A 16,119-nucleotide genomic window follows, 5' to 3' on the forward strand; every position below is an offset into this window, starting at 1 on the left:
AACGGCAAGAGCAATAAAGACCCTTTCCCACTGCAGCTTTTAAACAGTAAATTACTGTTTAAAAGCCGTTTTTGGCACATTCACACTGCCGTTTAAAAACTTGTTTAACCCATAAAAAATATGAGGGGGGAGAAAGTCGGCTCCTGATTGGCCAGAATTCATTCTGAGCAGAGACGCAGTGGAAGAAGGATCTCTGCGTCACTAGTATACAGCGGGTACCAGCAGCCGGGAGCAGCGCGTCTTGAAGTGAAGATGCCGGGGTGGACGCCAGAGGACAGGTGAGTAGGATTTCTTTCCCCAGGTACCCCTTTGGATTACTACGGATCCAGGACCCCGGACTCTTCAGCCCCGGAGCCAAGCCACCGGACCCTGGGACCTACCTACGGGATCAAGCTAGGTAAGTATCAGTGTGTTTGTGTAATGTATGTATTAAACTTTTATTTTTTTATAATGTGTCAGTGTGTATTTATTTATTTATTTTTTTACTGTGGAAGTACAAGACCCAGAGGGCCCTTTAATGCACCCCAGGCTGGGACTTGTGGTTCTTCAAGTCCCAGCTTGCGGGGGAGGCTTGCTGGGACTCATAGTTCCACAGTTTAAAACAATAGGTTTTTCATCTATTTTTTTACACAATGATCAGCCCGGTGGCCACCGCACAGGGCCACCGGGGACAGCACCAGGCTTCAGCCTGGTCAGGTAAGTCCTGGAGGGGGGGACCCCTTTATTGGGGGGGTCCCCACTTTCCCAGGACCCCTAGCCAGGATGACTGGTCAGTAGGGTTAATGCTTTGGCCGCGGGACCTTATATAATAAGTGTCCCCCGGCTGTGGCATTACCCTGCTGGCTGGTTGTGCCTGGGGCTGGTTCTTAAAATACGGGGGACCCTACTCATTTTGTCCACCCCTTGAGCCTGGGGCTGGTTTTAAAAAATCAGCGAAGCCCTATTTGTCGGGTTTCCTGATTTTTTAATGCCAGCCCCGGCTCTTTCAGCCTGGTGCTGGTTACGGCAGTGGGGGGGACCCCACGCCGATTTTTTTTTTAACTAAATACCGTTTCAGAGGCATTCCCACTGCCTCAAAAACGGTATTTAACCGTGTAGGACTCTGCTTTTAAAACGGGTTGAAATACCGGTTATCTTTAACCGGTATTTCAACTCTGGCACTTTCCCGCTGCAGCCTTAAACGGTAAATTGCGCTGAAAAATCGTCAATTTACCGTTTTAGACCTGCAGTGGGAAAGGGGCATTAGTAGTAACCTATGTGAGATAGGGTTGTATTTTGGATATGTTTTTTAGATGCATGTAACATGATTTGGTGACAGATTGAATGAGAACAATGCAGTAGGTGTGCAGTGCTAGTAGCACTGACGCAGTAGCTGATACAGTGCTAACAATAGGTGTGCAGTGCTAGTAGCAATGACGCACTAGCCGGTACAGTGCTAACAATAGCTGTGCAGTGCTAGTATCAGTGACGCAGTAGCTGGTACAGTGCTAACAATAGGTGTGCAGTGCTAGTAGCAGTGACGCACTAGCTGGTACAGTGCTAACAATAGCTGTGCAGTGCTAGTAGCAGTGATGCACTGGCTGGTAAATGAGAACAATAGGTGTGTAGTGCTAATAGCAGTAGCACACTGGCGGTGCAGTGCTAATAATAGGTGCGCAGTGCTAGTAGCAGTGATGCAGTTTCTGTTACAGTGATAACAATAGGTATGTATAGCTAGTAACAGTGATGCACTGGCTGGTGCAGTGATAACAATAGGTGTACAGAGCTAGTAGCAGTGACGCACTGGCTGGTACATTGATAACAATAGGTGTACAGAGCTAGTAGCAGTGACGCACTGGCTGGTACATTGATAACAATAGGTGTGCAGTGCTATTAGCAGTGATGCATTGGTTGGTACAGTGATAACAATAGGTGTGCAGTGCTAGTAACAGTGATGCACTGGCTGGTGCAGTGATAACAATAGGTGTACAGAGCTAGTAGCAGTGACGCACTGGCTGGTACATTGATAACAATAGGTGTACAGAGCTAGTAGCAGTGATGCACTTGCTGGTACAGTGATAACAATAGGTGTGCAGTGCTAGTAATAGTGATGCAATGGCTGGTACAATGAGAACCATAGGTGTGCAGTGTTCAAAGAAAGTTTGCACTGCGCTCCACCTGGGAGAGGGGGTGGAAATAGAGGCGGGTGGGGTGGGGAGTGAGGGGGTAGGTATGGGTGGCAGGGGGTGTATGAAAACAGGGGTAGGTGGGGGGTGGATGGAAAATTTGGGTTGGAAAATGAGGAGGTAGTGCCGCTGGTTCAAGGGTGGTCCACACCCTCAGTGGTATACTGTAGCTTTAGTAGGTGAATAGCGCACTGTACGATATGTGTATGGAGTCTGTATGTGTGGTACAGCTTGTAAGAATGAAAAGAAGAAAGGAGATTAAAGTAAACTGCAATGACATTTATTGGATTTCTATAATCATATAGTCAATATCAGTCAGGATCCAGTTAACTTCACTGGACCACTGTCTCAACAGGAGGGTCAGCACAGTGTTACACTGGGGGGACCTCGAAAGGTCTAAGTTGATCCTTTAGGGATCCCTTTTTCCCATAGTTTTTTCACCTGGAACATATGGTCCCCTCCTGGTAAATGCAGCTGACCTCGCTGCAGTGTGGGGGGAGTTATGTCCAGTAAGCAAGTTCTGCTGTGTCTCTTTGATCTTATGTATATATATATATATATTATATTAATAGTTGTGCAGTGCTAGTAGCAGTGGCACACTGGCCGGTACAATGAGAACACTAGGGGGAAATTTACTAAGATGTGTATTCTACTTCACATGTGATGTTGCTATGGGCAACCAATCAGAATCTACTTCTTATTTATTTAGCACCCTCTGAAGCTAGTAGACTGGATCTGATTGGTTCCCCATAGCAACATCACATGTGGAGTAGAATACACATCTTAGTATATTTCCCCAGGGTGTGCAGTGCTTGTAGCAGTGAGGCACTGGCCAATGCAGTGATAACAATAGCTATGCAGTGCTAGTAGCAGTGACGGTCTGCCTGGTACAGTGATAACAATAGCTGCGCAGTGCTAGTAGCAGTGACGGTCTGCCTGGTACAGTGATAACAATAGCTGCGCAGTGCTAGTAGCAGTGACGGGCTGCCTGGTACAGTGATAACAATAGCTGCGCAGTGCTAGTAGCAGTGACGGACTGCCTGGTAACAGTGATAACAATAGCTGCGAGTGCTAGTAGCAGTGACGGGCTGCCTGGTAACAGTGATAACAATAGCTGCGCAGTGCTAGTAGCAGTGACGGGCTGCCTGGTACAGTGATAACAATAGCTGCGCAGTGCTAGTAGCAGTGACGGGCTGCCTGGTACAGTGATAACAATAGCTGCGCAGTGCTAGTAGCAGTGACGGGCTGCCTGGTACAGTGATAACAATAGCTGAGCAGTGCTAGTAGCAGTGACGGGCTGCCTGGTAACAGTGATAACAATAGCTGCGAGTGCTAGTAGCAGTGACGGGCTGCCTGGTAACAGTGATAACAATAGCTGCGCAGTGCTAGTAGCAGTGACGGGCTGCCTGGTACAGTGATAACAATAGCTGCGCAGTGCTAGTAGCAGTGACGGGCTGCCTGGTACAGTGATAACAATAGCTGCGCAGTGCTAGTAGCAGTGACGGGCTGCCTGGTACAGTGATAACAATAGCTGAGCAGTGCTAGTAGCAGTGACGGGCTGCCTGGTAACAGTGATAACAATAGCTGCGAGTGCTAGTAGCAGTGACGGGCTGCCTGGTTACAGTGATAACAATAGCTGCGCAGTGCTAGTAGCAGTGACGGGCTGCCTGGTACAGTGATAACAATAGCTGCGCAGTGCTAGTAGCAGTGACGGGCTGCCTGGTACAGTGATAACAATAGCTGCGCAGTGCTAGTAGCAGTGACGGGCTGCCTGGTACAGTGATAACAATAGCTGAGCAGTGCTAGTAGCAGTGACGGGCTGCCTGGTACAGTGATAACAATAGCTGCACAGTGCTAGTAGCAGAGACGGGCTGCCTGGTACAGTGATAACAATAGCTGCGCAGTGCTAGTAGCAGTGACGGGCTGCCTGGTACAGTGATAACAATAGCTGCGCAGTGCTAGTAGCAGTGACGGGCTGCCTGGTACAGTGATAACATTAGCTGCGAGTGCTAGTAGCAGTGACGGGCTGCCTGGTACAGTGATAACAATAGCTGCGCAGTGCTAGTAGCAGTGACGGGCTGCCTGGTACAGTGATAACAATAGCTGCGCAGTGCTAGTAGCAGTGACGGGCTGCCTGGTACAGTGATAACAATAGCTGAGCAGTGCTAGTAGCAGTGACGGACTGCCTGGTACAGTGATAACAATAGCTGTGCAGTGCTAGTAGCAGAGACGGGCTGCCTGGTACAGTGATAACAATAGCTGAGCAGTGCTAGTAGCAGTGACGGGCTGCCTGGTACAGTGATAACAATAGCTGCGCAGTGCTAGTAGCAGTGACGCACTGTCTGGTACAGTGAGAACAATAGTAAAACAACAGCTACTAGTGTAGTTATCATTTGGGTACTTGTGTAATAGCACGGCGCCAGCCTATGCTACATTTTCAGCATAGGCTAAGCTATGTTGTCAGCATAGCCCAACTGCTGCCTAGCGTAGTCAGCATAGCGTAGTCAGCGTAGCGTAGTCAGCGTAGTGTCCCTGCGGCAGCGTAGTCACCGTACTGTCCCCACGAGCTGCAGCTCTGTCCCCGGCAGTGTCCCTGGCAAGCCTACAGAGCGCCTCTCACACAGCGCCGGTAACCGACAGATCCCCTGTGCTGGCGGACGCCAGCGGAGAGGGGATCATGCGGGTGCCGGTGGAGAGGCGCTCCATCTGTCTGACACACACAAGTGTGTCAGACACTTGGCCGTCTCAGTAATTCTCGCAGCAGGGTACGGCAACCCTGCCCGTGTCCGCTTCAGGGAGACGGGGTTAGGGGTTCGGTAGCGCGTGCGTATCGTGCACAAAGGGGGGTGCGGCCACAAGTGTGTTTCATGCACAATAAAGGAGGCATTTGCCAGTGCTCCATGTTACATACTGGCAAATGCCACTTTATAGAATCAACTCCACGCCGACGTGGATAGTGGGGGTATGAACAGGTTGGGAGAATGCGTGACGGGTCCCCATGCGGGGCTCGCTGCTCTCGCCACACTTCGGGCTGGCATGGATAGTGGGTGGACATATCAGAAGTATATACAGAGACACCCTCTGCCAGTGGGCTCCTGTCCTGCCCCATAGAGTAGGGACAGTACGGATGGTGTAATGGTTAGTATTACTGCCTCACAGCACTGAGGTCATGGGTTTGATTCCCACCATGGCTCTAACTGTGCGGAGTTTGTATATTCTCCCCGTGCTTGCATGGGTTTCCTCCGAGTATTCCTGTTTCCTCCCACATTCCAAAAATATACTGGTAGGTTAATTGGCTCCCAACAAATTAACCCTAGAATGTCTGTGTGTGCGTGTACATGTGGTAGGGAATATAAATTGTAAGCTCCACTGGGGCAGGGACTGATGTGAATGTTCAAATATACTGTAAGCGCTGCGGAATATGTATGCGCTATATAAGAAACTGTTAATAAATAATAAATAAATAGAGGGGGCCCAGTGCCACTGACTACAGGCAGAACTTTAGGGCCCCAGTTTACAGTAACATATCTGGATTGATTTCTATGGGGTAGAAGGAAAGTTGGGGAGAACTTAGTTGCAGCACAGTTTCCAGCTTAGCTCCAAATCAGGCTCCGGTATCAGGGAGAGTGGCCCCAGTAATGCAGAAGCCATCTGTCAGGTGCAGCGCAGTGTGTCCCGGGGATGGCTAGGAAGAGGAATTCTCATCTCCTGACACATTCTCTTCTTATAGCCCATGTCCAGCACCAGAAGCAGAGCACCCGTCACCCAGCACCAGCCACACAGCACCAGATGCAGAGCGCCCATCACCAGATGCAGAGCGCCCGTCACCCAGCACCAGATGCGGAGCACATGCCACCCAGCACCAGATGCGGAGCACCTGCCACCCAGCACCAGATGCGAAGCACCATCCACACAGCACCAGATGCGGAGCACCTGTCACCCAGCACCAGATGCAAAGCACCCAGCACCAGGTGTATAGTGCCCACCACACAGCACCATATACAGAGCACCCAGCACCAGATGCAGAGCACTCTTCACCAGATGCGGAGCACCTGCCACCCAGCACCAGATGCAGAGCGCCCGTCACCCAGCACCAGATGCGGAGCACCAGCCACCCAGCACCAGACGCAGAGCACCCAGCACCAGACGCAGAGCACCCAGCACCAGATGCAGAGCACCTAGTTCTCTAACATCATACACCAGTACCTGTGTCCTATGTCCGGTACCTGTGTCAGGAGTCTGTGCCAGTTCCCTGTTGCCCAGCGCTGCCAGTGGCACCAGTCTCTGCTCATGGACCAGGTCAGGGGTGATGAGATGGTCTGCTGGGAGCTCTGGGTTGATGATCTGCTGCCTCAGCCTTACTGCAGCTACTTCAGGTTTCATTGCAGCTATTCAAGTGCTGCTTCAAAACTCAAGTTGCGTCTCCACACAAACAATTCTTCCCCCTGTGCCTGTGTGTTTGGAAAGGAAGGGGGGGTCCCAGAACAGCCAAACCCGCATCACTGAGACCACAAGGACTACTGAGATAATCACCAGTAGGAGCAGGGTGCCCTCTGCTGGTCATAGTGCTAACTGTGCCTAACAAGTGCTCATTAGCTGCATGCTGTAAGGAGAGGAACTCTCTAACCCAGGGGTTCCCAATCTTTTTCGAATCGCGGCACCCTAGAGTATCAGAATTTTTCCACGGCACCCTTAGTCCTAAATATATGTATATATAAAACTAAGTAGATTGTGTTTATATGTAATTCTTAGGTGCAGTTATGTGTTAAAGGGCAGGATTTGCTTCTGATTATACACATATTTTATGATTGGCAGCCACCAGCACTGGTTTTGTCCATAAATAATTGATCATAAATAATTTGAATTGGTTCTTGATAACCAACCCGTGGCACCCCTGCAAGTGTCCCGAGGCACCCCAGGGAGCCACGGCACACAGTTTGGGAACCACAGCTCTAACCATTAGCTAATAATGCTCATTCTGCATTTCGTTAATAGGTCAACAGTCAATAGGTGAACACCAAAGGGTCGACATTTTATTCCTTGGACAAAGCAAGCCATGCGAGTGTACGCACTTCACTTATACCCCTCCATACCACCAATGGCAGGTCGCCCCTGGGATTAAGACACAGGTCCATTCCAGAAGCGACCCCGGCATTTGTGGTCTGCAACCTCCCTATGTGACCCGGCTTATTGTCACATGGTGGCGGGTTAGACCGCACCATAACCCCGGGAACAACCCTGGTAGCTACCAGGGTTGAAATGCCAGGGCATGGTTTCCGGGATTTTGGCCCAGGACCCATTCACACCAACACTACACCCATGTTGTTCCCAGGGCCAACCTAAGAAAAAAGGCTGGTGGGAATGGGGTATATTTGGGGGTCCATGTCGACTGGTGTCGACATTGACACATCAACAAACAAAAAAACCCGGCATGTCAGCATTTTTGCATGTCAACCTTTTTCATGTTGATCATTGTGCAGTATCCCGATGACAGTATCTCACCTTCACTTTGTATAGTGGAGGTATGACGTGTATGAGAAATAAGCTGAGATCTCACACTAGGGCCTGAGTCTCCTCTATTATGTACATGGAGATATTCACTAATATACTACACAGATCATATTTATCTCCACACAGGAGGTTCCTCATTGGGCTCTCAGCAATGTATACCTGCTGTTTATGGGGTGTGCCCCAGGCCAGCCTACTCCATTGCCTGTGGTCCTGTCCACTAGTCGGCAGATTTTGTGGGTGATTCTGGATGGCTCAGTGCCCATTCTGAAGTTGGGGGCAGCTTTCCAAGCACCAGAGATGCCATACCTCCCAACTCGTGGGAATGTCCCCTTTTTGGGACGTTCCCGCGTCCCTCCTGGGATCAGCAGTGTCCCGTGGCGGGGTGGGGGTGGAGGGCAGTTGGGAGTCCCTCCTGTCACCCTCCTGTCACTATCTCCCCAACTCCACAGGCTGCAGAATAGACGCTGTGCATATGCGCACAGCATCTATTCTGCAGCCTGGGGGGCTGGGGACATAGCCAGCAGCTCAGAGAGCCGCTAGCCATGCCCCCACAGCGGCAAAAACAGGGCATGGCCTCAAGAAATAGGCCACACCCCAGTATCGCTAGGCCACATCCCAAAAAGTTAAGGCCCCATGTACACTAGGCAATTCACATTGGGGGGGGGGGGGGGGGAGGGGAGAGTGGTAGGTGGTCAGGAGGGATGCGGGACCATTTGTCTACAACAAGAAGATAGACAGCCATTAGGTCGACACCATTAGTTCGACAACTCAATAGGTCGACATGCTTTTAGGTCGACATACCATTAGGTCGCCATACCATTAGGTCGACATGTCATTAGGTCAACATGCCATTAGGTCGACAGTGTCTAGGTCGACAGTCAAAAGGTCAACATGGTTTTTTCCACTGTTTTTTGACCCAAATGTCGACACAGTCGACATGGACACAGTTTGAAGTGAACCGCAGCCCCTCGCATCGCTCGCTTCGCTCGCAATGCTTCGGGCACGGTGCCTCGCTGCGCTCGGCACACTATTATACTCTAACTCCACGCCCTAGTGGAAGGTAGGGCATGAAATACCGCCTGTCGGCACATGTCGGCTCAAAAAACAGTGAAAAAAACCATGTCGACCTTTTGACTGTCGACCTAGACACTGTCGACCTAATGGCAGTGTCGACCTAATGGCATGTTGACCTAATGACATGTCGACCTAATGGTATGTCAACCTAAAAGCATGTCGACCTATTGAGTTGTCGAACTAATGGTGTTGACCTAATGGCTGTCTATCTTCTTGTTGTAGACAAATAGTCCGGATACCGGTCAGGAGGCATGGGGTTGAGGCCGGCTCCAGGAGATTTACCTGCCCTTCTGGGTGGCTGGGGAGTGTCACCCGATTTTCAAGAGCCTTCTGGCCGATCAGACATGTGCAGTGTGTTTTTGTTTTACGTACAAATATGAATCAGGCCCAATGTACAGTACATACAGTATAACTTGTATGCTGGTGAAGCAGTTACCATGGCAACATTACCTCCAGTCCCCCAATTGGAGGTAGAATGGACCAATGGCCTGATTCTGGTTGGTTTGCAAAGGTAAACTCCTCCTTTAACGGACAAAACCATGTGCACTGCAGGTGGGGTAGATGTAACATGTGCAGAGGGAGTTACATTTGGGTGGGGTGTGCTCAAACTGAATCTAAATTACAGTGTAAAAATAAAGCAGCCAGTATTTACCCTGCACAGAAACAAAACAACTCACACATATCTAACTCTCTCTGCACATATTACATCAGCCCCACCTGCAGTGCAGCATGGTTTTGTCCATTAAAAGAGTTTGCTTTTGCAAACTAACCAGAATCTCCTCCAACCATTTTGTCCTTGGCAGGTAATTATAATACAAATAACCATTTATTTGGTTTTTAAAAGAAGCAATAACAGCTTTAGTAATGATAACAAAGTCAGGTTTCGCCTAGATTGTGCGCTGTGTGACGCACCAATCCAGGTGCATCTATAAAGTCCTTGGACAAGCTGTGAAATATTGGCAGCGTTATCCTTATTTTACTCCAGATACAGATCTGCAATTGGTACAAAGTCACTTGGAAAACAATAACATCACTCTTATGCGGGGTACACACCAGGACGACCCGCTCACGATGCACATCGTGAGCGGGTCGTCAGTGTCTCGTCCGACCCGCTCACGATGACGCGGGAGGGCACGACCCGCTCACGATGTGCACCGTGAGCGGGTCCGATCCGATGGCGACCCGCACCCGGTTCTATGGTCGTCATTGAGATCCTACCTGCAGCAGGTAGGATCTCAATAACGACCGACCGACCCGCGGGACCGCGCATCGGATCGGAATCGCTCCACACCAGGTCAGAAAAGGGCCCAATCAGCACACAATCTACATCCGATTGATCGGAATTGGATCTAGATTGTGCTGATCGGGCCCTAGTCGTCCTGGTGTGTACCTAGCATTACACTTCTTAGAATATTGATAGATTTTTTTTTTCTGAATGCACCGAAGATGCAAATGATTGTGTGACTTTACTGTGAAATATGTATACTGGGTAATAAAGTATTGTTTCACATTATTCCTCTGTGCAGGAGTCCAGCAAAGTCAGTTGTTGTCTGCCACCTCTGTTGTTTTAGGCCTCTCTGGATATGATTACACATGGGGCTACACGCATGATGTCAGTCCACATCCCCAGTGATGTCACACATCCTATGCCTTGGATAGGACTGCTGTCTGATGATGTGCGTTGCCTGAATGAATCACCAGCACAGGAACTGTTCATTATAATCTTCATGGATAGGCCCAAGCAAACATCTTCAAGTGTCAGATCTCCAATGCCAAACGCTGGCTAGAGTGGTGTACAGCCGCCATTAGACTCTGGTGCAATGGAAACGTGTTATCAGGACTGATGAATCACACCTCACCATTTGCCTAATGGATGAATCTGGGTTTGGTGGATGACAGGAGGGTGTACCAGTTGTAAAGATGGGGGAGATGGCCAGTGGCCTTGAGAGGTTCTACTTGGTTTAGCTTGGGCTGGGCAAAGCTGCTTATGTATCATCATGGAGGAAATGATGCGTGCTGAGCTCTGTAATACCATGTACTAGGGAGATCGCCAGGTGTGTGGGCTGATGGCATGTTACAGGCCGGCAAAGTCATGTGATAGAGGGGCAGATGGAAGGTGTGGGATTAGGGGGGAAAGGGTTCAACTAATGACAATGGGAAGACATGTTGTAGGGGGGCTGATGGCATGTTACGGTCCGGGAAGTCATGTGATTGAGGGGCTGATGGCATGTCACTGGCCATGGAAGGTGTGTGATTGGGGGATTGAGGGTTGAAATCATGACAATGGGAAGGCATGTGATAGGGTGGATGAGAGGAGCATGTTATGATGACCCAGGGAAGACATATGATTGGCGGGCTGATGGCATGTTATGACCCAGGGAAGACATGTGATAGGGGGGCTGATGGCATGTTACAGTCTGGGGAAGACATGTGATAGGGGGTTTGATGGCATGTCACTGGCCATGGATGATGGATGGTGTGTAATGGGGGGTGCATGTCATGAACCCAGGAAGGCATGTGATAAAGGGATGAGTGGAGCATGTTATGACCCAGGGTAGACATGTGATGGGGAATGAGAGGGGAACTGATGCACTTCGCCATTTAGTGCCGTGTGTTGCCCCAGGGTGCACAGCCGTACACGATTCAGAGTTTTACACATCCATGCTCTAGAGGGTGCCAGACGACTCACCGACAGACAGGATTCCGACACTCATTACCCCGACGGCGGAATCCCGACTGCTCCCTCGTGGGGGAGCGTGGCGAGCGCATCGAGCCCGCAAGGGGCTTCGTTTCGCTCCCCTCACTGTGCAGTTGGGATTCTGACGTTGGGCTAATGACTGTCGGAATCCCGACTGTCGGTGTGTTATACTAAATCCGCTCTACAGCGCCTGCATCAATCCACCTGAGAACATAGAATTTCCATCTACATGCCCCCGATTCCATCTTGTTCCATCTACATCTAAATTATTTATGATTTATATGGTCACGCCACGCTCATCTCTGTCCCCCTCTCTGAGCACAGGCAGATGTCTCTGTGTGCATGCAGAATGAGAGGTACAGCACTCTGTCTTACTGCAGTAAAGAAATATCCCCATTATGCCAATAGATGAAGTGTTTTAGCTAATAAAGGAATAGGAATAGCATATTGTTTGGAAACGCATCTGACATTACAGCAATTGGAGGGCCCTTCACTGCTATGCAAAGTCCTGATCAATTAGGAGCAGTCCTCAAGCTGTGCATTACAAGAATTATAATGTCTCTTCCACAGGCTTTCAGGAGACGTGTGCGTACAGTATATATACAGTAATCTATATTGATCAGATAAACAGTGCCCCCAGTTACACGGAGACGCGGTCATAGTGTCTGTAACAATCACATGGCAGAGTAATAAGGAGATAAATGGACAGGATGATACAGATGATGTAGTGACAATGTATCTACAGTATTTAATAGTCGCCAACTCTTCCTCAAGGAGGCTCCCTGACTAGTAGCAATCTCCCTAACTCTGTGACATAGTAGCAATCTTACTAACTCCGTGACATAGTAGCAATCTCCCTAACTCCCTTGACATAGTAGCAATCTCCCTAACTGCCTGACATAGTAGAAATCTCCCTAGCTCCCTGACATAGTAGAAATCTCCTTAATGTAGGGTACACACCAGTACGACCCGCTCACGATGCACATCGTGAGCGGGTCGTCAGTGTCTCGTCCGACCCGCTCACGGTGACACGGGGGGGGAGGGGGGGCACGACCCGCTCACGATGTGCACCGTGAGCGGGTCCGATCCGATGGCGACCCGCACCCGGCTGTATGGTCGTCATTGAGATCCTACCTGCAGCAGGTAGGATCTCAATAACGACCGACCCGCGGGACCGCGCATCGGGTCGGTATCGGTCCACACCAGGTCAGAAAAGGGCCCAATCAGCACACAATCTACATCCAATTGATCGGAATTGGATCTAGATTGTGGGGATCGGGCCCTAGTCGTCCTGGTGTGTACCCAGCATTACTCTCTGACATAGTAGAAATCTCCATAACTCTGTGACATAGTAGCAATATCCCTAACATATTAGTAATCTCCCTACCTCCCTGACATAGTAGCAATCTCCCTAACTCCCTGACATAGTAGAAATCTCCATAACTCTGTGACATCATAAGGGATCTAATACTCTCACACCCTTTCATTTAGATCATTTGATCGATGTCGCCCATTTAGATCACGTGATCAATATCGCCCAGTGTGTACGATCCTTTAGTATCATGTAACCTCTCAAAAATAATGTGCTGGGTGGAACACTTTACCCTTTTTTTTAACCCCCTCAGGAGTCAAATTTAGGAAAATCCCTTTTAGTGTATGGCAGCAAATAACTGTCACAGGGGGTGGGGGGAAGTTTGGGTTAGCCATAAAAAAGCAAGGGTTGGACACTAAACAGGAGGATTAGACACTAAAGTGATGGGGATAGGGTTCAGGGAGGGGGGGAGGGGTAGGCTGCAGGTATATAGAGTTATGGTGGATAGGGTTAAGTACCTCCCAAACGCTGGCAATGCCCCCACAGCGGCAAAAACGAAGGCACCTCAAAAATTACAAGCACACTCTGCACTGTCCCGTTTCCCCATCAGCCAATGTTGGGAGGTATGGGGTTAGAATAATTCCCTAAAAGGTGACTGTATCCTGACCCCTGGGATGCCGCTGACGGTCTTCTGACTGGCGGCATCCTAAGTGCCGGGATCCTAGCACAATCCCATTAATATATAGGATTATTGTTGTACCTTCGGGATGCAGTTTAAATCCCGGCGGTTGGGATCCTGGCATTCAAAATCCCGAACGGCGAAATCCCGACACTTTCTCCCCCCGTGGGTGTCCACGACACCCTCAGAGGGAGAATAAATTAGTGTGCCGAGTGCAGCGAGCCCGCAAGGGGGGGGGCGATCCACTCCCCCCCTTGTCGGGATTTTGGCGTTCGGAATTCCGGCGTCGGGATTTTGAACGCCGGGATCCCGACCGCCGGCTTTTCATGCCGAATCCGTACCTTCCTATGGAAGCTTCCTCCTGTAACAATGAATATTTGATCACCCTGAATATTATCTGTTTCGGTTGCGCAGATTGCTGTTCTCTTGAGGCACAAACACTTATTTGGCAGAAGCAAATGATCTTTGCTTTGGAGTTTTAGTACCTTACAGAGCCTGAGGTATTTTCTGGACTGTTTAGTATAAGGGAAGCGCTGGAATCCTGGGCAAGGAAGAATGAGCTATTACTACATAAGAGTGTGGAATGTGCAGCCCCCTGCACACGTGTCCTGCGCTCTCCTGAAGAGGGCCATTCTGGAGAAGGTAATAGTATGTCTAGTGAGGGAATTCAGTATAAGAACAATACAGCCCCACAACAGGTGCTCTCAGAAAGGATAAGGAGAGAAGATGATAATCAAATAGTGACCTAGCTCCCTCCAGTGGTGACAGTGCAAACTAACTCAGACCATCAATGTGAGGATGGCCATCAGTGTAACTTATTTATTAACAGTTATTTATATAGTGCGCACATATTCCCCAGCGCTTTCCAGAAAATATTTGAACATTCACATTGGTCCCTGCCCCAGTGGAGCTTAGTTATATTTATATAGCGCACTTTCACCAACAGGACTCAAGGCACTTTACAGACATCAATGCACATAATACATAGGATTTGGGAAGCACAGCAATATATGTCACACAGACATAAAAGAAAACACAGCAGACACAATGCAGGAATAGTGCAGGCATTTTGGGTGATAACTTCCATGGGTTGTATTTCCACCCTAAGCAGGTACCTGGTGAGTCAGCCATATTGGGCATACTGCATGAATTACCCTGGGTGGAATAGCTTACCCCTAGAAGAAATTACACAAAATGAAGTGATAGTGTAGAGTAGGGTTCCAATAAGACAGTCAGGTCCATGTGATATTCATCCCATCCAGAAGTGTACCAGATGAGGCAGCCATGTTGGGCGCACTAAGAAGGTTACACTGTGGGGGGTGAGCCATACAAGGATCCAATGCAGATATGGGAGGGCAGATGCCTGAGTAGTATATGATATACAGGGGGTTATTCTGCCATATTCGCAAGGCTGCAAATTCGCAGCCTTGCGAGTCTACCAAACTCTGCCTTGCAAATGGTGGCCTGGCCGCCACCCATTCGCAGTCTGTGTTTGCACACACTGGCTGTGAATGGATGTTAACATAAACATCCATTAGCAGGCTGTGGGGCAATACCACATCTTTCAATGGTTTCACCTATCGATGGTCATCCCTTTTCTTTGGCTGACTGGACCATGGGCCAATCAAAACCTGGGGCAGGGCTTCATGGGTGCTATGCTCTGTGTCGCATCACCTTGGAGAAAATAATTACAAAACAAATCCGGTTATGCTGTACCATCGATGGAGGGAAACACTCTGGTTCACCCCCATCGATGGCAAAACAAATCTACATCGTCCATAAACCGTCAATGATTATGAATCATTGATGGTTGATGATTTTGAGTATTGTATAAAACAAGCTGGGCAAGATGGGAGGTCTATTGAATATGGGATGTTGCCCATAGCAACCAATCAGATTCTACTTATTTATTTAGTACTTTCTACTAGATAATAGAGTCCTAAAATGTTATTATTTACTAGACACAGGAGTATATTTACTAAAGCGGTACTTATATGTTAGTTGGGTGCCCACTAAGCTATTTGCTCAGTTTTCCTCGTCTCCTCGCCACACTATATAAAATCAACTCCATGCTGACATGGATAGTGGGGGTATGAGCGTAGTAACTATAGTGGACGCCCAACTAACATATAAGTACCACTAAAGCTTCTAAAAATGAAAAGGGTGATGTTGCCCATAGCAACCAATCAGAATTTGTGTATTAATTTCTAGAATGCAATAGTGAAATGATGGACAAAATCTGCGGCCACCATGGTGATGCTCTGCGCTCCTCCCAGTGACGTTATTGCTCTGCGCTCCTCCCAGTGACGTTATTGCTCTGCACTCCTCCCAGTGACACTGTTGCTCTGCACTCTTCGCAGTGATGCTGTCGCTCTGTGCTCCTCACGGTGATGCTGTAGCTTTGTGCTCTTCGCAGTGACACTGTCGCTCTTCATGCGTTATGGGGTATGGGGAAGTTGACGCTCTGCTCTCCTAGTCCTCACTGTGACACTGTCACTCAGCGCTCCTCACGGTGACAGTCACATAACTCTGATGTCAGGCTGATCCTCACCCTCTGACAGCGGGAATGAAAGGGTTACTCTTCCTCCATATAGGCGGGACTCTAAACCCTAGCCGCCAATCCTGCCGCCCATTCCGTAGTCCCCGCCTATTACTTTGTCCCGTGCAGCGATTGGCCGAG

General features: G+C 49.2%; 1 protein-coding gene across 1 annotated transcript in view; it reads right to left on the reverse strand.

The window, feature by feature from the left end:
* TSHR (thyroid stimulating hormone receptor) overlaps positions 1-6,621 on the reverse strand; it is a 102,960-nt gene extending 96,339 nt beyond the window's left edge. Inside the window, 1 exon segment of the mRNA XM_083167867.1 lies at positions 6,372-6,621. Within this exon segment, the coding sequence (XP_083023993.1) occupies positions 6,372-6,548 (177 nt within the window). The 5' untranslated portion in view covers positions 6,549-6,621.
* Positions 6,622-16,119: the final 9,498 nt, after the last annotated feature.

Source organism: Crinia signifera, chromosome 12 (assembly GCF_055691185.1).
Source record: "Crinia signifera chromosome 12, ASM5569118v1, whole genome shotgun sequence".
NCBI lineage: Eukaryota > Metazoa > Chordata > Amphibia > Anura > Myobatrachidae > Crinia > Crinia signifera.